This window comes from Cotesia glomerata, linkage group LG1 (genome assembly GCF_020080835.1).
Source record: "Cotesia glomerata isolate CgM1 linkage group LG1, MPM_Cglom_v2.3, whole genome shotgun sequence".
NCBI lineage: Eukaryota > Metazoa > Arthropoda > Insecta > Hymenoptera > Braconidae > Cotesia > Cotesia glomerata.
The window spans coordinates 8,645,745-8,670,213 of record NC_058158.1 but is presented as its reverse complement, the minus strand read 5'-3'; the positions used below and the strand labels follow the sequence as shown (position 1 = coordinate 8,670,213).

The 24,469-nt window shown below is 26.6% G+C and overlaps 2 protein-coding genes across 3 annotated transcripts in view; one reads left to right on the top strand and one right to left on the bottom strand.

The window, feature by feature from the left end:
* The window catches only part of LOC123269113 (protein-L-isoaspartate(D-aspartate) O-methyltransferase-like), a 111,692-nt gene that overhangs the window by 64,678 nt on the left and 22,545 nt on the right, over positions 1-24,469 (bottom strand). Inside the window, exon 2 of the mRNA XM_044734654.1 lies at positions 15,730-15,834. The gene's annotated coding sequence lies outside the window, so the exon portion shown is untranslated. The remainder of the gene's footprint in view (positions 1-15,729; positions 15,835-24,469) is intronic.
* The window catches only part of LOC123269034, a 48,369-nt gene that overhangs the window by 18,829 nt on the left and 5,071 nt on the right, over positions 1-24,469 (top strand). The window contains exon 1 of one of the 2 annotated variants that reach the window (XM_044734543.1): positions 20,294-20,426. The exons of the other annotated variant lie outside the window; for it this stretch is intronic. Within the exon in view, the coding sequence (XP_044590478.1) occupies positions 20,418-20,426 (9 nt within the window). The 5' untranslated portion in view covers positions 20,294-20,417. Of the gene's footprint in view, positions 1-20,293; positions 20,427-24,469 lie in introns of those variants that run through there. 2 annotated transcript variants of the gene reach the window in all.

Here is a 24,469-nt window from a genome sequence, read left to right as displayed (position 1 = left end):
TAATTAATATAAATTAAAAATGGTAATCAGAAAAAATTTTTAAAAATTCATATTATTTCATTAAAATTATTATAAAATAAGAATTATAATATCTACGCCCACAATTTGCCTGAAAAATAAGCACCCCCAGAAGGATCACTCCATTTTTTTGTTACATTATTATTATAATTTTTATTTTATAATTTTAATGAAATAATATGAATTTTTCAAAACTTAAAAATTTTTTCCGGGATTCATTAAAAATATATAAAAAAAAATATTTTTTATCAATATTTTTAGTAATTCAATATAAATTTTTTTTAAAAGAAAAAAATAAACCGATAATTTGTATCGAAAAATCTAGATAATATAATTTTAATTTCTCTCAGAGTGTAAAAGCCTAATGATCACTTCGTTTGGTATTTATAAAAGTCTATTGCACAACAAACTCAACAATGGAGTAAATAGCACAATACATTGAAAATAAAAAAAAAGGAAGAAAGCTTATACGAATAAAAAGGATGCCGACCATCAGCTGATATAAAGTGAAAGATCTATTAATAAGTATTGGCGAATACTTTTATTCAAAAAAAGCAAGAGAGTAATTTAATTCTCCAGGTCTACAGTTAAGTACAGTATACAATATATGTAACAGTAATATAAAGGAAAAGGAATCCTGAGAAGGGTAGTCGGATCTTGGATCGGAAAGGTGGCATTGAACGACCTTCGGAAATCGGGTCTTGTGGCTTGTGTCTTGTCTCAACTCTTGCTCCCTTCTACGGATTTATTTGCGTCCTCTTCGTGGTCGTTGTCTTCTGGGCTGCTACTGATGGTACTTATCAGAATAGTAATTCAATCTTCTTGCTCCACGCTCATGCCAGACTCTACTTATATCCTGTTACTTCTTCTCTCACATTTATGTACATATTTGTACCGCCGTAAATGTACAATGTATATTAAATTATTAAAAGTCAGCTGGCATGTTTTTAACATTAAATAAAAATTTTTGCTCGCTTCTTTATTATATAATAAATAAAATTTTAATTTATAAAAAAGTGCGCGCGTTGACAAGTTGCTAATTAATTTATCTATTTAATAAAATCATTGGTCACGGTTGTCATGTTTTGTTTTATGCTTGTGCTTATTAATACGGATTTAAATATTCTAGTTAATTAATTGGTCAATTAATTGTTCACGGTGTTTTATTATAGAAAGTGATTTAGTGGCTTATCGCGAAATTTATTTATTATACTTTTATTTAAATGCTAAAAAAATTAGAGTCAAAAGTTAATGAACTTTAATTTGTTATTCACGGCATTATTATTATTATTGTTTCTACGTCAGGGAATTATTATTATTATTTAGGCGCCGGGAACTCCCGTCACGGAATAAATTTAAAGTCCGACAGAAGGCTAATGTGATAAAACATTCGTTTATTTTTGATTCGTATTTGTGTATGAGATAAAAAAATTAATTTATTTATTTATTTCTTATACATATACCCAACAGCATTAGCCATTAACAGGGTCATTCTAACAATATATACAGCGATACAGTGTAACAGTATGAAGTGCCATTAAGATATTATTTGACATAAAAATATTGACATAAATGACAAAAAAAAAAAAAAAAATGAAAATATCTCAACAAAATACACTTAGTTATAATATAGATTTTACAATGATATAATTTTAATATAGAAGAAAAAATATACAGGAAAGGAAAGTATGAGTAGATACTATTGTCTCTTAGACAAGAGAATTAACGCTAAAGCACTCATTAATGATTCAATAGTTTGATCTTTTTTGATTTATTTAATTTGTATTCTGTCTGATTGTTTCAAATTTCAAGATGTGAAGTTGTAAATTAAACAGAAAAAAAATTAAATTATAAAAAAATTTTTAATTTAATAAAAAATCAAATTTTTTATGATTATAACTTTTTAAAGTAAATTTAACCAATTTATAATTAAAATTCTTATCTTAATTTCTATACCAGTTGGTATTTCCTCGAGTAATATTTTACAATTTAAATGAACCACTTGAAATTTAGTTAATTAATAAAACTTATTCTCGCGGAATTTTAGTGAGATAAATGTCATAGACTAGATAATTTTTGACATTATAAATTTTTTTTGTAAAAGTTAAACTCATCAGACTTGATGCTACGCGTAAAATAAAATTGCAATTTGATTATAAAGAGCCTAAGTAGTGTTGTATGTTTTTAGAAAAACAGGATTTTTGTCTTGTAATTTATTTAAAAAATCATATTAAATTAATTTTCAAGGATACTCTTGATTTGTTAATTTTTTTTAAAGCCGTTCAAAGAACTCATAATAAATTTCCAAGAAAAAAAATTTTACTAAGCGCTCTGTAAATTTATCTAGCAATAAAAAATATAATTTTTATCACTATAAACTCACACCGCAATTCAATAACGCATATGAAATGAATCCCCTCCTTTATTAATCCTGCAATATTTATCATGCAAAAATTTCTCAGCTAAAAATTCTCCTGACAAAAATTTCTCATCTCTAAAATTTCTCATATCAATATTTTCTTAAACACTATAAACTAAACATGGTTTTTGGGTGTGTTTATTCGACATTAGACCAACATAAACGCGGGTAATCGTGTTACACCTTTTTAATATGATTTTTGTGTGTCATTTATAATCGTTAAAAATTGACAATACAAAGCCTATAAGGAAATTAAACATAAGATAAATTACGACATAATAAATTTTGTCCTTAAGAAATTTTGACAATGAAAAATTTTCTACTTGAGAAATTTTACTAGATAAATTATTTCATGAGAAATTATTGCTCGAGAAAAAAGGGGTGGTCGCCATATGAAACATCTCAAAAGAATTTCTCTGAAAGTAATCTCTAATTTAACTCAATTCAAAAAAATAAAATACCAGAGTGCTGTATAGTAAGTACACATTAAATTAAAGAAATAGCCGGTCGTGATCGTATGTAATTAGCCTATCTGCAAAATTGAACTCTCTGGAGCTTGTGTGTCACAATAATGATTCTGAATAAAGTAGAAATTAATGTTAAATATATCCCGGATAAGTGTGTACCAAACGAGTTATCGTTCAGGAATTATCAATCACTTCTTTGTTGTTTTTATTTTTATTTTTAGTCAATTACACACATTACTTCGATTGAAAAACGGAGTAATTTTGCAAAACATGTTAGATTTCTCTGGACAGGATATTTTTATTGAATATTAATTGTTTGGAATAAATTATCTATATTATTAAGAGAATAAGAATAATTTTGTTTCCAGGATAGTTATATGATAAAAACGTTTATTTCAGTGAAATTTAGTGTTATTGCAAAGGTCTTGATTTGAATTTGTGTCTTTTCAAGGTTTTAGATCATTCTCACAGATAGTCAATTTATTATGATAAGTATTTAGGCTGCATTCGAAAATCCTCTATCTCTAGACATATAATTAAGAAATGACCTTGTATTTCGTGAACTATTGACATTTTTAAAGATATAAGCTCACCCCGACATTACACTCATCAAGACCTTTCATTTAAGTACCCACATCAATTTTTCATATATTTATATATATTATATATATATGAATATATGAAAAATATATTAAAATGCATGTGGGTACTCAAATGAAAGCTCTTGATGAGTGTAACATCGGGATGAGCTTATATCTTGATCAATATTTAGAAATTACAGAGCAACTAAACAAAAATAATCAAAAATGACCTTGTGTCTTGTCAACTATCGACATTTTTCACGATATAAGCTCATCCCGATGTTACCCTCATCGAGACCTTTTATTTGAGTACCCACATCAATTTTTCATATATTTATATATATTATATATATATGAATATATGAAAAATATATTAAAATGCATGTGGGTACTCAAATGAAAGCTCTTGATGAGTGTAACATCGGGATGAGCTTATATCTTTGAAAACGTCAATATTTAAGAAAGTACAGTGCAATTTAACAAAAGTCATTATTAAAGAAAGCAAATTTTTATTTATTTATAGTTCACAAATCACGGCAGTCACATAGTGACTGGCAAGCTTGCTAGTTCAAATTAAAACAGTTTTATTCTTAAACACCAAAATTAAAAAAAAAACAAAAAATTCTAATTATCGGCTAAATAAAATTACAATGAAGCAAATTTTATAAATAACTCAACAAATAAATAAATCCCAGGCTTACAACTGACGTACTTGGATTACCAGAGTATCAACTTATTTGACGACATTTTTATTACTCCCAACTTCTTTTTAAATCCAACAACATTCAGACTTATAATATCTTTATTTATTGATATGAAGCTGTGTAAAGTGAATGCTAAATAAAATGGTTTAACAGCCACCACGCAGCTGGAGTGTTATTTGTCGGCATTTAATTTTTAAAAAACTATAAATAATTACCGACCTCGCTAGCTAGAGAACTATCCTCAACTTCTCTTCTCTGATTATTTATTATCCGTTTATATAGATATTAATATAGATATTAATTGAAGATCTCGGTCTTACACGCTAATTCAATTTTCAATTGCCGAATCAATTAATTGAGAACGCAATGTATTAATTCGCGCCGTTTCAAATTTTTAATCCCCAAGACTTCACTTTCTTTAATGGATCCGGGATCTAATTAATAACTTCATTCATCGATTTTATTTTTATTACACGTTAAATATTTTAGTGAAAATTTGAGTCGAGCGACTGTAAGGTGCTTCTATAATTTGTTGTAGAACAGAATAGTTAGCAATGATGTTTTGAACTTTTGCATAATGTCGAAATGTGCCTATAAGTTGGTCGTGATAAAATAGTATAAAGAGCCATCCTATTATTCTCTTGAGTTACCTGGTGGATACACAAGTGAAGCATGACTTGTGGCTACAATGTCTCGGGATCTTGACCCGTCGCCGTGGGCACTAAATCACTATTCACTATTTCTTTTACCATCTCTTGTCTCTACTCAATGCAGCTAAACACTTAACTTCTGAGCCTTGGAATCATTTGTATATACAAATATGTTATTCAAATCAAATTTACTCATCGAAATTCACTACCGATCATAGTTTTCATTTTATTTTAAAAATCTATTATTGTATTTTTGTTTTAGAAAATTTTTTACAGAACATTTTTTTTAATTTTTCAACACAAATTATTTAAAAAAAAAATTTCACAAAATTTGTAATAAGTTTTTTTTAATTTTTTTTTAAGTGCAAATTTTTTTATTTATTTTAAAATAATTTATTTGTCAAAAATAGATTCAAAAAATCATTATAAGACATTTCAAAATTATGAAAATTAAGTTAATTGACATTTAAAAATTTTTAGAATTTTTTTTTTATTGAAAAAATTATTAAAAAAAATTTCATTTGTAAAAAACTAGAAAGTTTAATTTAATATTTTTTTGTTCTAATTTAATTATTGAAAAAAAATCAAAAAATTAAAAACGTCGGCTAACTTTAGATGAAAATTAAGTTAGCCGACACTAAAAAATTTTTGATTTTTTTTATTAATTAAAAATTAGAACTAAAAAACTATTTTTTAAAAATTCCACGGATAATTTTTAAAATTTTCTACATGTGAAAATTTTTGTTTAAATTTTTTAAAAATTATTTTTCAATAAGATAAATTATAAAAATTTTCAAATGTCGGCTAATTTAATTTTCATTAACTTTAGTATGGTTTAAAAATTTGTTAATTTGTTTTACAAAAATTGTTAATTGATAAATTTTTTTAATTATTTTTTTTGTTCTAATTTAATTATTGAAAAAAAATCTAATTTTAGTATCATTTAAAAATTTGTTAATTTGTTTAACAAAAATTAATAATCGATAAATTTATTACAAAAATTTTTTTAGTTTTTTTCTAACTGATAAATTATCTAAAAAAAATTATAAAATTTTCTAATTTTTTGAAAGTAAAATAAATAATAAAAAAATAAAAATGAAATAATATAAAAAAGTAATCGAAATAAAATTCAAAGAATTAAAAAAATTTATTACGAATGTAAATATAAAAAGTGAATGAAGATATGAGGAATGCAGACAAGTGCAATGAGATCGAGCAGGCAATCGATAGACGATAGACCTGAAGAGTCTTTCTCTAAAGTGTGCGTGTTTTGACGTGGTAGATAGAACAGTACCTTGATCGAACCTGACTCCGATACTACACCTTTCACATTGCTAAGAGAGTAAATGCCAGGCACTCGAGTTAACCATACGTACCCGTGCCTGTATAATAATAGTCCGTACATACGTTTAGTTATAAACGCTAGTTAACAGAATAACAATAAAAATATGTTTCTGTACTCTGCTGGTAGCCTGGACCCGTGATCGCGCTGACTCTGTCTATTATAAGTCCATGGAATAGAACATAATGTAAGTTAGACCAGATGGAGAATTGAGCCAGTGCCATGCCGATCCGAGCCGAGGGTCATCGAAAATCGGCAGGTTACGTGTAATGTGTTATTATTGAGTAATGTCTCGGTAAACTTAAGGATTGTTAACAATTGACGCATCGCATATGAAGAAGATTTTAAAAGGGCGATTTTACGAAATCCCTACAATTGTCTGTTTTATTTTTACTTATTATTTCTTATTACTTGTTAGTTATTATTTCGTAATGTCAAATATTTATATTTCCTAATAGTTTGGATAAACAAATAACAGCGAATAGCAAATAAAAATATTTAGAAATTTATTCACTTCGTCAAGCGTGAGATCCTTCATGATTTTTAATTTAATTAAGAATTATTCGAGAGAATAATTATTTAATAATAGATAATAGATTGATTTATATTATGCTATGGTATACATGACCTTAGTTGAATTTATTTTCAAAGTTTTATAAATTTAGTCATTAAATTAAACATTTTATTAAATATTTAATAATATTAAATATTAAAGTAATATTAAGTATTAAATATTTAACAAATATTTCAATAAATGTAAGCTCAGTTTTTACACAAAAAGAAAAATTTCTTGATTGGAGAAGAAAATTCTTGGCTCAAGAAAATTTTCGGGTGCATGAAGGAAGACCGAATTTGTGTTGGCCGAAGTAAAAATTTTTCTTGAAATTCTATTCATGGTGGAAGTTATTTTTTTTAATTCAAATTATCATAAATACTTGATACAATAAATTTTTATACTTGATCGAAATTTTTAGATACTTTAGAGAAGCAGCGCCACCTACTTCAGCTGAGACAAAAATTTTCTCACCTTGAGAAAATTTTTCTCTTGAATATTTGATACCCATTTTATATTATTTTAGCGTGCAATTATACATATTGAATGAAAAAAAATGATAAAATATTATTTGATCTTCCCATTTGACATGTTAATCAATAAAAATATTAATCAAAATTTACTTCTATCTTTATATTTAATTTTTTGGAGCAAGAGAGAAATTTTCTCAAGACAAGAAAATTTACTTCTATCAAGAACTAAATTTTTTGGAGCAAGACGCTGAATTTTCTCAAAACAACAAGATTATTTTGACTGAAAAAAATTTTCTTGGATCAAGATAAGTATTTCTTAAAGCAAGAGAATTAATTTTGTTGGAATAAGTGAAATTTCTTATTGAAAAAAATTTTTTTTTCGCTCAAGAAAATAATTAGGAAGAAAAATATTTTCTTGGCTCAATTTTCTTTTTTATCAATTTATAATAGCTCGATAGATTCAAGTGATGTACTGGATTTTTTTAAATTATAAAGAGGATTTATTAAGTCGTAAGTCGTGACAAAAAAAACAATCTTACAGTGGTATGGAATTAAATTAGCGTGTAATTGGAATTTAATTGAGTAACAGCGGGTACCATCGACATCTTAATGAGAAATTCGTGCGGAATCGTCAGGAATAATTTAACATTATGTATATTTATTTATTTATTATTATTATTGAGCCGGTTAATTTTGATGAGTAGTTTAATTAAGAAGTTCAAGAATGTCCATGACCGTGCATTTATTAAAATTATTAACAGTTATTATTATTATCACACTCAAAATATGCAACTAGATCTCGGTATAAAAAGTTCAAAATAAACTCGACCTTGATGAATTGAATCCGGAGTTTTATTTCCTTTGTTCGAGGCTTTTATTGTTCGAAGTAAATATTTTTTTCCTTTCGAAATTATTAGTACTTGTAGTTTTATGTTTTTTTTTTCATTTTATTTATTTTAATCCTTTTTTTTCGATTTATTAGTTCGAACAGCCTTGTGAATGGTTATTATTGTTATTGCGATAAATATAATTGAGCTACTGGTGTAAAAAATGAAATAATAATAGTCAGCAAAGATTAAAGGGGAGTTGTTCATTTCAATTTGTGGTCCGGGTTTGAATTGGGTATAACCGAACGCTTATATGTTTCATAATTTTGATGATCAACATAATTACTTCCTCTTGAATTTTTTTTTATTACATAAATACGTCCCAATAAAATATGAATTAGAAATTTTAAAAAATATGACAGACATTTTGAGAGCATTAACAATAAAAAATAAAATAATAAATGACAATTCATTTTATCTGTTATTACAATAAAAATTTGACCTGCTTAAATTTGTCTGTCACTCAAAAGACTCTACATACCACCGGAATTTATTACGCAATTTAAAATATTCTTAAGATAAATTAACGGGAATTATTGCACTTATAAATATTTATTCTCCTATCTAAGAAAAATATCTTCCGAAAAAAAATAATACATTTTAAATTTATTATCATCATAAAAGCTACGTGAAATTATAACGTGGAAATAATTATAGTATTTTTGACAGATAGAGCGTATATCATTAGTATATTTAATGTAATGTCAAAAAATATGCAAACACCCGGGGCAAATGAACTAAACAACACGCCTGCCGCGACCTAATCTCCTTTTATTTTCTCCGAGTAAAAAATATCAATGTGTGTGTATAAATTGTTCACAACACAAGTATACAATAATACAATCTTAGTTGAGTGTTGATCTCTTTTCCTTCAAGTAATTGCACAAGGCCGCGTGAACTTAACTCGGACATCGTATCGATCAATGTAACAAACATATGTATCCCTTTTTATACAGTACACTATTGAATACAGAGATATATTTATTACATTAGTTAGTAATATATAAATTTATAAAGGTAGATTGTAATAATACGGACACTGAGCTAACGTAAGCTAGTTGTCGACAACACAAGTTTTCTACAGAACTCCATTAGATTACATTAATGTAGATTAGTGCAATAGTTTTATTATTATCAAGAACTTTTATAAGGAATAAATAATTCCTTGGGTGCCGATTGTTATCTCACCGGCTACGCACATCGACTCAACTTTAATTTCTACACCAGGCAACCGATTTATATTAGGTGATTATTGATCTATTTAATTATAGACTCTGTTGATTGCTACGAAATCTGACACCGAGTTCCGGAATTGCTTTTAGAATTATTACTTCTTAACTGTATTTTATTTTTATGTTTATTTACATAATAATAATTATTATAATGATAATAAGAGAGGTGTTGCTGCATTTATTTATCGAGAAATTTTTTTAAAAATCAAAGCTAAAGTTTTGGAAAATTCACACAGAAAAAAAGGTTCACTTGAGCCAAGAAAATATTTTTCTTATTAATTGTTTTCTTGAGCGAAAAAAAAATTTTTTTCAATAAGAAATTTCACTTATTCCAAAAAAATTAATTCTCTTGCTTTAAGAAATACGGATCTTGATCCAAGAAAATTTATTTAAGTCAAAATAATCTTGTTGTTTTAAGAAAATTCAGCCTCGAAACTCCAAAAAATTTAGTTCTTGAAAGAAGTAAATTTTCTTGTCTTGAGAAAATTTCTCTCTTGCTCCAAAAAATTAAATATAAAGATAGAAGTAAATTTTCATTAATATTTTTATTGATTAACATGTCAAATAGGAAGATAAAAAAATATTGAATTATTTTCTTTCATTCAATATGTATAATTGCACGCTAGAATAATATAAAGTGGGTATCAAATATTCAAGAGAAAAATTTTCTCAAGGTGAGAAAATTTTTTTCTCAGCTGAAGTAGGTGGCGCTGCTTCCCTAAAGTATCTAAAAATCTTAATCAAATATAAAAATTTAGTGTATCAAGTATTTATGATAATTTGAATTAAGAAAAAATGACTTCCACCAAGGAAAGAATTTGTCGAAAAATTTTTACTTCGGCCAACACAACCCGCAAATTTTTTTGAGCCAAGAATTTTGTTCTCCAGTCAAAAAATATTTCTTTCTGTGCAATTAAAATATTTAATTTTGGAGGAAAAATAAATTTATATTTTTTTTTTAATAGAAAAATATGTGGGTCATTAAAAAATTCAATTGTACGATGAGCCGTCGCTGAAAACCGCAACATTAAACCGTAAAAAGGTGCTTGAAGTGTATTTTGTGTATTTTTTTTACGGTCGCGGCTTAAAAGATCATAAGGGCGCGTTATATTTTTCCGAGGTAACTTCTTGTATGTCTGGACCCCAGCGGGTGTTCCTCGGCGCCGCATCACCGGGCTTAGTCACAAAAATCCAATGCCAAACCATTAAAATAACAGACTTTTTAATCTTTTTGTGTTTATAATGTAAAATGTACATACATTTGATGCGTCTTAAATTAAATTCTCGGTGCAGGTTCGACCCTCATACTGTCAACAATTTTAATTTAAATATTTTTTACTTCAAGACTATTATTAATAAATTATTCAATAAATGTGTCGTTAAAAGCTTTTATACTCTTACTATTGACGTAATACTTTTTTACAATTTATTACATTGCAATGTTTCATCGTAAGTCACAACGTCTTTAGACCCTCTAATTGTTATTCATGCTCGGATAATTTATCTTTGTAATTACTGTTGTTGTACACCCGAATTAGCTGATAGAGATTGTCTTTATTTTTTTATTACAATTAAATTCACGTTGGAGAAATTATTAAAAGTCAATTTGATTATAATTATATTGTAACAAATTTTTTATGGATAATATAATTATGGCTTGTGTATTAAATCTAGCACATTTAGTTCGTAATTATACAAATTTGACGTTTACTTTTACTTTGCTTTCTTATGTCATTATCATTAATATTAATTTTACTGTTATGCAGTTATGACTAGAATGATTTCATGTCTACAATTAGTTGATTAATAAAAATTATCTTCAATTAATCTATATGTTTGTGTAACCACAATCTAGTAATTTATTCAGAGTTTTTCTGTTACACTAAATACTATTAACAGCACAGTGAACTAAACTTGTCTAACTTTACCCTACATATCACACAAAAATAAATAAAAATTAGTTTTTAAAAATTTGATCCAACATATTGTAAAATTGAGATTAATTGCACGTTAAAATTCAATATAAATCTACCGAAGGAATATTTGTGTAACATAAACTATATTTGACCCACATTGACTGATTTGCTCTACATGCATAGAAAAATTGAACAACCGTGTACTACCACCGTACTCAATGACATAACCGTTCACTTTACCGCCGTGGTTCATTAGTTATTACACGCTGTACCGTAAATAATATTTGCCAAAGTTAAATTTGTTGGCTCTGCTTGTGAAACTAAACTTTAAGGGTTAAATGTAATAAATCTAAACTAACAGCTGGTATATCAGTATCCGTAATATTAAGTAATTAACCATTACACACTTCATGTTTTAATTACTCTGGTTTTGGTACTATATAAATTATAAATGTATAGCAAATAAGTTTGCCGGTAGATGGATTAAATGTCCTTGACACATGAAAGCTAAACACTCACCAATGGAGATTGAAATGACGTGTACTAGCCACTGGTTTTGCTAGAGTCTATTTATGGTTCTAATTATTTTTTTTATGAGAACGAATCATACTTAAAATTTAATTTTAATATAAAAAATGGTCTATATTATGTAGAGAATAAGCAAAATTTTGTGGCCAGTGTATTTATATGATAAAATGGGTATTTACACATTTTTTTGATAGATAATTAAGAAATGACCTTGTATCTTGTGAACTATTGACATTTTTAAAGATATAAGCTCATCCCGATGTTACACTCATCAATACCTTTCATTTGAGTACTCACATCAATTTTTCATATATTTCATATATTTATGTATATTAATATATGAAAAATATATAAAAATGCATGTGGGTACTCAAATGAAAGCTCTTGATGAGTGTAACATAGGAATGAGCTTACATCTTTACAAACGTCAATATTTAAGAACTTACAGTGCAATTTAACATAATTAAGAAATTACCTTGTATCTCGTGAACTATTGACGTTTTTAAAGATATAAGCTCACCCCGATGTTACACTCATCAAGACCTTTCATTTAAGTACCCACATCAATTTTTTCATATATTTATATATATATATATATATATATATATATATATATATATATATATATATATGTATATATGAAAAATATATCAAAATGCATGTGGGTACTCAAATGAAAGCTCTTGATAGGTGTAATATCGGGATGAGCTTATATCTTTAAAAACGTCAATAGTTGAGAAAGTACAGTGCAATTTAACAGATATCTTGTGAATTATTGACATTTTTAAAGATATTAGCTCATCCCGATGTTACACTCATCAATACCTTTCATTTGAGTACTCACATCAATTTTTCATATATTTCATATATTTATGTATATTAATATATGAAAAATATATAAAAATGCATGTGGGTACTCAAATGAAAGCTCTTGATGAGTGTAACATCGGGATGAGCTTATATCTTTAAAAACGTCAATAGTTAAAAAAATACAGTGCAATTTAACAAAAGTCATTATTTAATAAAGCAAAATTTTATTTATTTATAGTTCACAAGTCACGGCTGTCACATAGTGACTGCAAGGTTGCTAGTAATAATAATAATAATTTTTATAATAAATATTTAGTAGGAGTTATGGTCATATTAAATGATTAGATAATGAGCACTACTTAAGACTCTGTAATTTCTAAAATACTGAAGATAGCCCCATAGAACAAATACATTTTTTATAGGAAATTTTCTAAGCTAAAATTTTGTATTCTTATGATTTTTTCCCAAAAATCAATATTTCAAAAGTTACAAATATTTTAAAAGTGACTAGTTAATGATTTAGTGTTTAATTAAAAACCTATCTTTTCAAATAATAATAACAAAAAACTAATAGTATATATTTATAACTTTAATTCCGTTCGCGTGTAACTTACTACTCTTTGTTACTCAATAATTATGTATATTATATATTAATATAATTTAAACAGAAACATTACTATCATCAACGTGTGCAGTTAACTATAGTTATATACGTAAATTTTTTTCTAAAACTAGATCATTATTTATTGACAGCGAGGCAGTAAAAGCCTTACATTAGTTTTCAAATTGAATACAGCGACCCCGAGAAAACCCAGGGCATACGTTCGATGAACTTTACATATTAATTACGATGTAGTTACTCGACGTAAACTCGTACTACTACTTTTAAAAGATCTTTCTCTGCTCATTTTATTCCCATATTACTCTCTGCTATCTTACTGTTAAATTAATTATTGCTGTCATTATTATTATTATTTATTATTTGTTGTTAATATTATTATTATCATCATTATATGATAAGTATACGTACTTTATTAGTTTTTAGACTTTTACTATCTTTCTTATGAATATTTATTGTTTTAGAAATAAAACTCATCACATCATTGTTTATTTTTTTTTTTTATCTTAACTATAATATTTGCATTTTACTGTGAGAAAAAATATTTTTCAATAAAAAAAAATTTTTAATTAAATAAAATTACACTGATAGAAGGATTTGGTTCTATTTAATAAGATTTAGTAACGGATACTAAATGATTTAGTAACAAACCTTTCATTACCAAATATTTAGTAATAGGTAAGGTAAAAGCCCCAATAAATGATCACGTACCAGTATATGATCACTCCATGTATTTGTATATCTATATTCACAAATATAGGTATACAAATACATGGAATGATCATATACTGGTACATGATCATATATTGGGGCTTTTACCTTACTAAATCATTTATTAAAGCCCATTTAGTTCCACCAAATAAATATTTACACGGAGAAAAATTAATTGTACTATTTACTATACAAAAATATAAACTCCTACTATCTGAAATGGTAATAACATTAATTAGTCACAAATTAATAAGTGGTAGAATTGAAAATTGTAATAGTTACTATTAATAATGGTAACGATTACTATCGAAAATGATAATTGTAATTATTAAAAATTATAACTGCTATAATCGAAGATGGTAACTGTAACCATCTTAGATTGTAAAAATTCTGAAAGAAAATAATATAAATTTATTCAATTAAATATTTTATTTGCATCCATATTTTAGTTATGTACATTTTTTCCTTTAAAATATTAAAACAAGTAATAACAAAATCGTTTAAATCCATATATGATAAAAATTTTCAAATATTAGAACTGTTATTGATTACGTTGAAGGATATAATTTTTGAAAATTATGTTTTTTAAAAATTTTTTGTAAAATTAAAAATTTTTTTTTTTTTTGAAATTTCAAATTTTTTTTGAAAAATTTGGCATTGAAACTTGTTTTAGACTAATAAAAATTTAAATATAAATTCAATACGAATTTAATCCCGATTTTTTGTACTCTACACTGCGCTACAACTGCTTTTAGTTAATTAAGAAATGCATCCACGCTAACACAGATTTTTAATTTTTTAAATATTTTTTACTAGCTTAGATAGTAACTATTATTATTACTGATGGTAACTGCAACCATCAGGTTCTATTAGGAATTACGATTTTGATAATAGTAGTAACTAATTAAAATAATAAAAGCTATTATTACTGATTACCATCATAATAGTAGTAGTTACCATCAGGATGGTATCTACTACAATTCAGATGGTTTACATAATTATTTAAATAATATTTACTGCTATCAAATTCAGTTAATAGATTTTACCATAACTAGATAATAAACTCTACTATAAAATTTTCTCCGTGTAGTAGTATTTAACAATTGATTTATTGGTACTCAATAAATCGTTTATTAGTATCAAAGAAATTATTTTTTTAACTAATTTTAGCGTGTAACCTAACTTTTTACCTTAAAATAAATAATTTTAAGTAAAAACATAAGGTATTATAAAGAAAATAATCTCATTAAATTATATTTTTTTGTTTGAGACATTTATAAAATTTAAAATTAAACAAGTTTTTAATATATCAATAATAAACAAATTAAAAAATATAAACCAAACTCCACTGAGAAAAGACATAAATAAAAGACATTTATTGGGAGTATATGTGTTTTTAAAGGTTTAATAAATCTCCCAAAATCGAGCTCAATAAAATAATCTGAGTTAGTGAATAGGTTATGTATCACATAAACATTGGAATTAAAGCATAGCCATCTACCGACAAGACTTGCCAAAGAAATATTTAGTATCTGTTACTAAATATTATTTGGTGGAACTAAATATTTATTTTCATGTAATAAGGCTTTGTTCACATAAAGAAATCATTTATTAAACTGTAACAAATAATATTGATGGGTACAAAATATTTGTTTCTTCCAAATAAATGAATAAAAATTTTGTTACTAAATCAGTTTAGTACTCCGTACTAAATCTTTCTATCAGTGTAGAATCAAACAGTGAGTCACAATAAATAAAAAAAAAAAAAAATTATAAAATCCAAAAAATTCCATCGATAAAAAACACAAAGTGAAATTACGTTTTTACAGGAACATTAAGTAACTTAAGCGCCGCGAATCAGATGTCAAATGGCGCCAGAAAACTTCACGCGTAACAGTAGGTGATGAAATTCCATTGCATGTTACTAAAATTTACAGAACAGAAGACACATTAATATGTATGGTGAAAAAAGTAATACAACCTCTTCCCCTTCCGTAATTCCCTCAACATTAACACCATTTATTTATCATCTCCTTTATCTCAACAACAGTTATTTATAATCATAATTATATTACTTAATTTCTTTAATTTTAAATGCCCATTAACAGAGGATTACTGAAAAATAAAAAAGTTATTGATCAGGAGGGCAAAATTGAAAGTGAAACTCCTTCAGGATTATTCATATAACCCAAGCATAAAATGAGAATCTCGTACCGTCTTTCTTCCTTTCTTTCTCTGGCTTTAATATCAATAACTAGTTTAGCTCATTTTACCTTGATGTAGTAACTTTAAATTCCAATGCACAAACAAGTAACAAAATGACTTACAGCACCCACGCACTTGAGCATAAAATGCAAGGATGATTGATAATCGATACGGAAGGCCACGTTATTTATTTTTGACCTAAATACTTTATCTTATTCAATCATAAACAATAATTATTTAATTATACCTTTATCTTAAGAGTCTCGAGCGAGTGAATTTATTGAAATAATTCTCTTTCATAAATACCGACCCAGTTCACAGTCCCAGTCCATTATCAAAAAATATACAATTAAATTTGTTAGCGTTTAAAATTTAATTATATTAAATTAAAATAATTATTCAAATATATCAATTTATCGGAAAAAAATGGAATTAACTTATTTTTATCTCAATATAATAATATAATATAATATAACCATGTAACCAGTTGTTACTTCACGAGAATTACACAATCCTCAAGAGAAAGAGAGCATTGAATGCCGTATATCCGGATGGCGTAGTCCTCCGCTTTAACAAGGAACAAGGACAACAAAAGATTTAAGTTCACGAGGACGATTGGCGTCCTCGCCGGGTCGAAGATAGTATATAGCGACGACAAATGTGTTTATGTATGTGTACACGAGATTTAAACATTTTTCACACAACATGTTATGTGTTTTATTTGTGTTACTATACATACTTTTGCCACTCGATCGAGTGAATCACCCGATCACGCCCCCGTCGATTTAACATTAAACATTACATAGTCCTATGGTACACATATCCACTAATATTTTTACATACATACATATGTAAGTTAAGTGTAGAGTATTGTAATCCGTACGGTACAAAACGCACAACATAACAGTGTGAAAGTCGCTGTCACTTGGCAGTTTCCGAGCACTTTACTTTATTAATATTGGCTTTGACTAATTTTTTGATTTTTGGTTTATTTATTTATCTTCTTTCAATTTGAATAATTTTTTTTTTTATATTTTATAGATATTTTATGATATATTGGAGGATAAGTGATGTAGGTGTACCGTCGTGCCGCCTTAAATATTAATTAGTAAAGATGTATGAGCTAAAAAATAAATAGAAACTTTTTTACAAGTCAACTTTTACTCAAAATATTTCAGGATAGATAAATTTTGTTAATATTTAAAAAAGAAGTTATTTAAAGTAGACATGAAATATTTACTACACAGAAAAAAAGGTTCACGTGAGCCAAGAGAATATTTTTCTACCTAATTATTTTCTTAAGTGAAAAAAAAATTTTTTTTTTGTAAGAAATTTCACTTATTCCAACAAAATTAATTCTCTTGCTTTAAAATATACGTATCTTGATCCAAGAAAATTTATTTAAGTCAAGAAAATCATGTTATTTTGAGAAAATTTCTCTCTTGCTTCAAAAAATTAAATATAAAGATAGGGTAAATACCCCAATAGATGGACACCCCCCTATAGGTGGACAGATATTATTTCTAGAAGCAATTACATTAGTTTTGAGAACAAAAATCTTAAGTCGTTATATTTTTTTATGTCTACAAGTAGTTCTGAGAGCAAAAAGTAATTTTTTTTAAACTTTTTATTTATAATAATAGTTTAAAAAAATTATTTAAATTGGACGTCTCGAGGTTTTGCTCCGAGAGCGCCACCACTAGTAAGCGTGTGACAGATAGCTGGTGGACATTATTTGTTATTATTATTAAAAATAATAAAAAAAGTAAGATTTGTACTTATAATTACGCTTATATTTTACTAACAAAGCTAGAAATATAATATTTTAATGATAAAATCGAAAAGAAATAATAGAATTTCGTGTCCATCTATTGGTGACACTTTTCTAACCTTTATCCAATAGATGGACATTGAGTTTATATGATGAATTTTCTTATTTTTTTTTTTTTTTAATTTTATTGGTGGATCCATGTGAGAATAAGAGTAAAGATCATAGCAAACAGACATGTACTGAAAATGGAAGTATTATTATGATTATTGAAGAAATTGAAGAGAAAAAAGAAAACGCTGAATAAAAGAGAAAATTGAGAGAAGGAAATTCAAAAGCAAAAGAGAACAGACCTATTAAAAAGAAGAAGAAAACAACATAAAATGTATTTAACGTTGTGTTTTATAAATTTATATTGATAATTTATTAATTATTAGTATTCTTTATATTAATATATTTTATATGTTACTTTGCATGAGAAAGCATCACGTGTTCAAAATGAATAAAATTACTTTATGATGTATTTTGAAAATTACTATCCGATTTATCACCTTTTCTCTTTAATTTTATCAAGCTTTATTTTTTAGTGGAAAAAATTAATGAATTAATTATTTCTGATACAAATAATGAATTGAAAATATCGCTTGTAAGTAGTGTCCATCTATTGGTATTGACTGTCCATCTACTGGGGTTTTGGACTTTTTCTTTTTTAGTAATTACTACAACGTTTTACGAAGTTTTACTTATTTTTTCCGGGTTAATTATATATTTTTACATAAATATAATTTACTTTATCACAATTTATCTGTATATTACTATATTGTTTTTTTAATAGAACACGAGAGTTTGCTTAACCGTCCATCTATTGGGGTATTTATCCTAGAAGTAAACTTTCATTAATATTTTTATTGATTAACATGTCAAATGAAAAGGTCAAATAATATTGAATCATTTTTTTCATTCAATATGTATAATTGTACGCCAAAATAATATAAAATGGGTATCAAATATTAAAGAGAAAAATTTTCTCAAAGTGAGAAAATTTTTTTCTCAGCTGAAGTAGGTGGCGCTGTTTCCCTAAAGTATCTAAAAATTTCGATCAAGTATAAAAATTTATTGTATCAAGTATTTATGATAATTTGAATTAAAAAAAATTACTTCCACCAAGAATAGAATTTCAAGAAAAATTTTTACTTCGGCCAAAACAACTTCGGTCTTTTTTTCAGACACCCGAAAATTTTCTTGAGCCAAGAATTTTGTTCTCTAGTAAATAAATTTTTTTTTCTGTGCAGTTTAAAAATTTTTCAACTCAAAAATAAATTTTTTGGAGCAAGATTTTTTCTATGTAATTTTTTAATCTGTAAAATTCGTGTAATTATTTTTTATATAAATAAATATCAAACCAGAAAATAATAATTATATGCTTCAGAAAAATAAAAAAAATTACGTTGGTTATAAAAATACACAAAGCTATGAACCGTTAACAGAGAATACGAAGAGCTTGATTATTAACTTGACCAAGACCTTAAACATCGCGATTAATTGCCACACGCCTGAGACTGGCTAATCCCATACGTTCATTATATCACAGGAATATAAATGTTAGTGAATAAAAGTAACGCTTGATTAGTTAGAAAACACCTTGAAAAAAAATGAAAGCGTGATTTCCTCGTTATAATTACAATTATTAATTTATTTTTCGACTTTTCCTACACGATTCAGGAAGTTCACGAATATTATTAAAGCATATTTTTATTTATCAGCAAAAAGATATTTATCAACTTAGCAGCTGAAATAAAAACATATTCTATAATACTGTGTAATTTTTTCAAACTTGCTTCGCACACTTAAAAAAAAAGGTTAATTACAAATATAAACATAATATTCAGTTAAAGATCTTATGATACAAATGTAAACAGGTAATAATAGCAAGAGGAATTAAATCAGGCTGCGACGGTTAAGTGATAGTGAACGCCTTCGCACTGGGGGTGCGCATTAATATCGAAGATATTGAATCAACATTTTTATTATTCGATACTTATTATCCGGCATGTATTAATTAGCTGGTCTATCGAGACGAAAATAAAATAAAATCAGAGGAAAGAAGAGAAGGCTCGGGTCTTGTTTCTTATAATTGAGTATTTACAAAAGATTAAAAAATGTTGATACAAATATTGAGCAGTATCCTGCAGGACTGCAGGATGGTAATTAAGAGAGGCTTCTCGGTAATCTTGAGCAGTGTTTTGCCAAGGCCGAAGCCCAGCAACAGAAACAGAATCAGCAACTGAGTTGTGTGTTGCAGTCAAGTACTAAGATAATTAGTTTGATCGGGTGGGAGCTAAGATGTGCTGTTTCCAATGGTATGCCATGCACCGATTTATAAACAGTATAAAGAGAGAGAATGGATTAAAGAACTAACCGTGTGACTTGCATGCATGTGTTATTGGTTATATCGTGAGTGGAATATACACGCGACCAGAAATGTAATGCATGTAGTTACACACATTGTAATGAGGAGCGCAGCGTAGGACTACATGCAGATAGTAAGTTGTGAATAATAAAAAATAAAAAAGGGAATACGATATACATATGTCGCTGGCCAATCAATCGTAACCTTGATCAGCTCTTTCTTGAGATTCCTCGGAAACGCGGTGCATCGACTCTAACCGTTTGTAGATTGAAAAAAAAAATTAACTTGGTTCGAGAGGAAAATTATTGAACCAAGAAAATAATTTTTAAGAGGGTAATTGTCTTGAATCAAGACGACAAATTCTTGAATCAAGTAAAATTTACGCAAACCAAGTAAAAATTTCTTAGTTTAAGAATTTTTTACTCAAATCAAGAAGATAAAATTCTTCAAAATTATATACTTGATTCAAGAACATTTTTTTTCTGTGCAGAAAAAAAGGTTCACTTAAGCCAAGAAAATATTTTTCTTCCTAGTTATTTTCTTGAGCGAAAAAAAAATTTTTTTTGACACAAGAAATTTCACTTATTCCAACAAAATTAATTCTTTTGCTTTAAGAAATACGTATCTTGATCCGAGAAAATTTATTTAAGTCAAGAAAATCTTGTTGTTTTGAGAAAATTCAGCCTTTTGCTCGAAAAAATTTAGTTCTTGATAGAAGTAAATTTTCTTGTCTTGACAAAATTTCTCTCTTGCTCCAAAAAATTAAATATAAAAATAGAAGTAAATTTTCATTAATATTTTTATTGATTAACATGTCAAATGGGAAGACCAAATAATATTTCATCATTTTTTTTCATTCAATATGTATAATTGCACGCTAGAATAATATAAAATGGGTATCAAATATTCAAGAGAAAAATTTTCTCAAAGTGAGAAAATTTTTTTCTCAGCTGAAGTAGGTGGCGCTGCTTCCCTAAAGTATTTAAAAATCTTGATCAAATATAAAAATTTATTGTATCAAGTATTTATGATAATTTGAATTAAGAAAAAATGACTTCCATCAAGAATAGAATTTCTCGAAAAATTTTTACTTCGGCCAACACAACTTCGGTTTTCCTTCAGGCACCCGAAAATTTTCTTGAGCCAAGAATTTTCTTCTCCAATCAAGAAATTTTTCTTTCTGTGTACTCTTCTCTGTTTAAGGCTTAACATATTAAAAAGATTATTTCATTTATTCGTAAAGTATGTTTTTATTAATGAGGTCTAGATACTTGAGACTAACGTGGGATTAACAGGATGTATGTTTGTTGATATGATGCTAAGCCGAGCAATGTTTAAGCGATATGATTGTACGCGTATCAAGTTGAATGATCGGTTTCTCAAGGTAACTTATTCTTAGATACAAATATTTTATATTTTTAACCGGTACCAGTCCAATTAGGTTTATCTTTTATCTGTACTTAATATTGTTGTCTGAAAAGTATTCATTCTTAATCAACTTTTTTAATTACTCAGTACTGTTTTATTTTAAAATAATAAAATCTGGTGAGTGTTTCATTATTAATCATGGTCTGGATGTGCCACTAGTAATTTATTTTGTCGTAAATAAATTTCATTTGCTGCTGAGTGTAATGAAGTTATCGAGATTTCACTCAAGGTGTTACTGTCGCTCGTAGAATTACTGGTCAGAATAAAATTTTGTATAGTAGTAAATTATGATTATGATTATTTTTAAGATGATTGTTAAGTAGAAAAATTGAGATTTATGAGGAATCATAGTTTATATTTTATTTTACAAAAATCCTTATGGAAAAAATTTAATAAAATAATTAAAAAATATATTTTTAATGTAATTTAAATACATCTAAAAATATATATTTTTTTGATATTTCCATAAATTTTTTATTTACTTTTAATATTTTAACACATATTTTTTTGTAATAATTTTTTCATCAGGAAAATACCGTTCAAATTAAAATAAATATTGATTAAATGACGAAAAATACTAAATTAAATATTTTTCTTCATCGAACGATATGATAATTTTTTAAATTTAAATATTTTTTTTTTCACTGCCGCAGATGTTAATATGAACATTGAAGTTAATTACATCTGTTTTTAATTTAAACTTATATGAATCATACTTTTTAATTATTCGGTTTCTTGCATAATTACAAGCACGAGCGCGTTAAAAGAAAGTAATCGTATGATTTGACAAAAGAAATTTTCAATATTGACATTGAATTTTATTACGACATCTTATCAAACACTTATTATTTAACGTCATATTTGTCATGTAAGAGACTGTAAAAATTGTAAACAATTTTTCAAGTTATATAACAGATATTTATTTATCAAATAAAGTAAGTAGTTATTGTTATTCAGTTTGTAAAAACACAAAAAATAAAATACATCGACAAGTTATACAGACGATTAGCATACGAAAATAAGTTTTTTTAATTGGTCTTAGTCGAAAAACTCTAGGTTATTAAGTCTTCAATCTTAATAAATCAATAGCATATGAATATGAATGAATAATAAGTAAGTAAGTCTTTTGAAACGCGGTCCCGTTTATAATAGACAGTGGCATATTACGGTTCGCCTTTCAACATTCAACAGGAAACCATTCTAGTTTCACTGGTCACTCTGTAACCGCAAGAACAAGGAGACATAAAGGCGTACGAAGAAACGCCTACATTTAAATTCGTTTTTGCCCTTTTATTACCACCATTGTATCAATACACACGTGTAATAAATGTACAAACAATTTTACAGTAACGAACCTATCCATATCCATCTACGAATACACGGAGAGTGTCTATAAACGAGATTTATTTTATAGGTCCGTAAATAAAACTAGCTCATTCCACTTGATTGATCAAATAAATGGTATTTTTATGCTAACTTTCGTTGAAATAAAAACCGACAATTGATAAATTAATTAATTAATTGATTACTAGCAACCTTGCAGTCACTATGTGACTGCCGTGACTTTTGAACTGTGTATAAATAAAATTTTGCTTTATTAAATAATGACTTTTGTTAAATTGCACTGTACTTTCTTATTTATTGACGTTTTTAGAGATATAAGCTCATCCCGATGTTATACTCATCGAGAGCTTACATTTGAGTACCCACATGCATTTTGATATATTTTTCATATATACATATATATATATATATATATATATATATATATATATATATATATATATATATATAATATATATAAATATATGAAAAATTGATGAGAGTACTTAAATGAAAGGTATTGATGAGTGTAACATCGGGATGAGCTTATATCTTTACAAATGTCAATAATTCACAAGATATCTGTTAAATTGCACTGTACTTTCTCAACTATTGACGTTTTTAAAGATATAAGCTCATCCCGAAATTACACCTATCAAGAGCTTTCATTTGAGTACCCACATGCATTTTGATATATTTTTCATATATACATATATATATATATATATATATATATATATATATATATATATATATATAAATATATGAAAAAATTGATGTGGGTACTTAAATGAAAGGTCTTGATGAGTGTAACATCGGGGTGAGCTTATATCTTTAAAAATGTGAATAGTTCACAAGATATTTGTTAAATTGCACTGTACTCTCTCAACTATTGACGTTTTTAAAGATATAAGCTCATCCCGATGTTACACTCATCCAGAGCTTTCATTTGAGTACCCACATGCATTTTGATATATTTTTCATATATACATATATATAATATATATAAATATATGAAAAATTGATGTGGATACTCAAATGAAAGGTCTCGATGAGTGTAACATCGAGATGAGCTTATATCTTTAAAAATATCAATAGTTCATAAGATACAAGGTCACTCCTTAATTATGTATCTAGAGATAAAACATTTTCGAATGCAGCCTAAATAATTATCATCATAAATTGACTATTGATGAGAATGATATAAAACTATGAAAAGCCACAACTCCTGGTCAAGACTTTTCCAACGATACCAATTTTAACCATAAAAACCCATTTTATCATATAAATACACTGGCCAAAAAATTTTGCTTATTCTCTTAATAATATACACAGTAAAAAATTTTTCGTCATTGTGTAAAGTGTAAAAATGTTTGTGTAGAATTTAACATTTTAGTGTATAGAATTTAACATTTTTGTATGTTG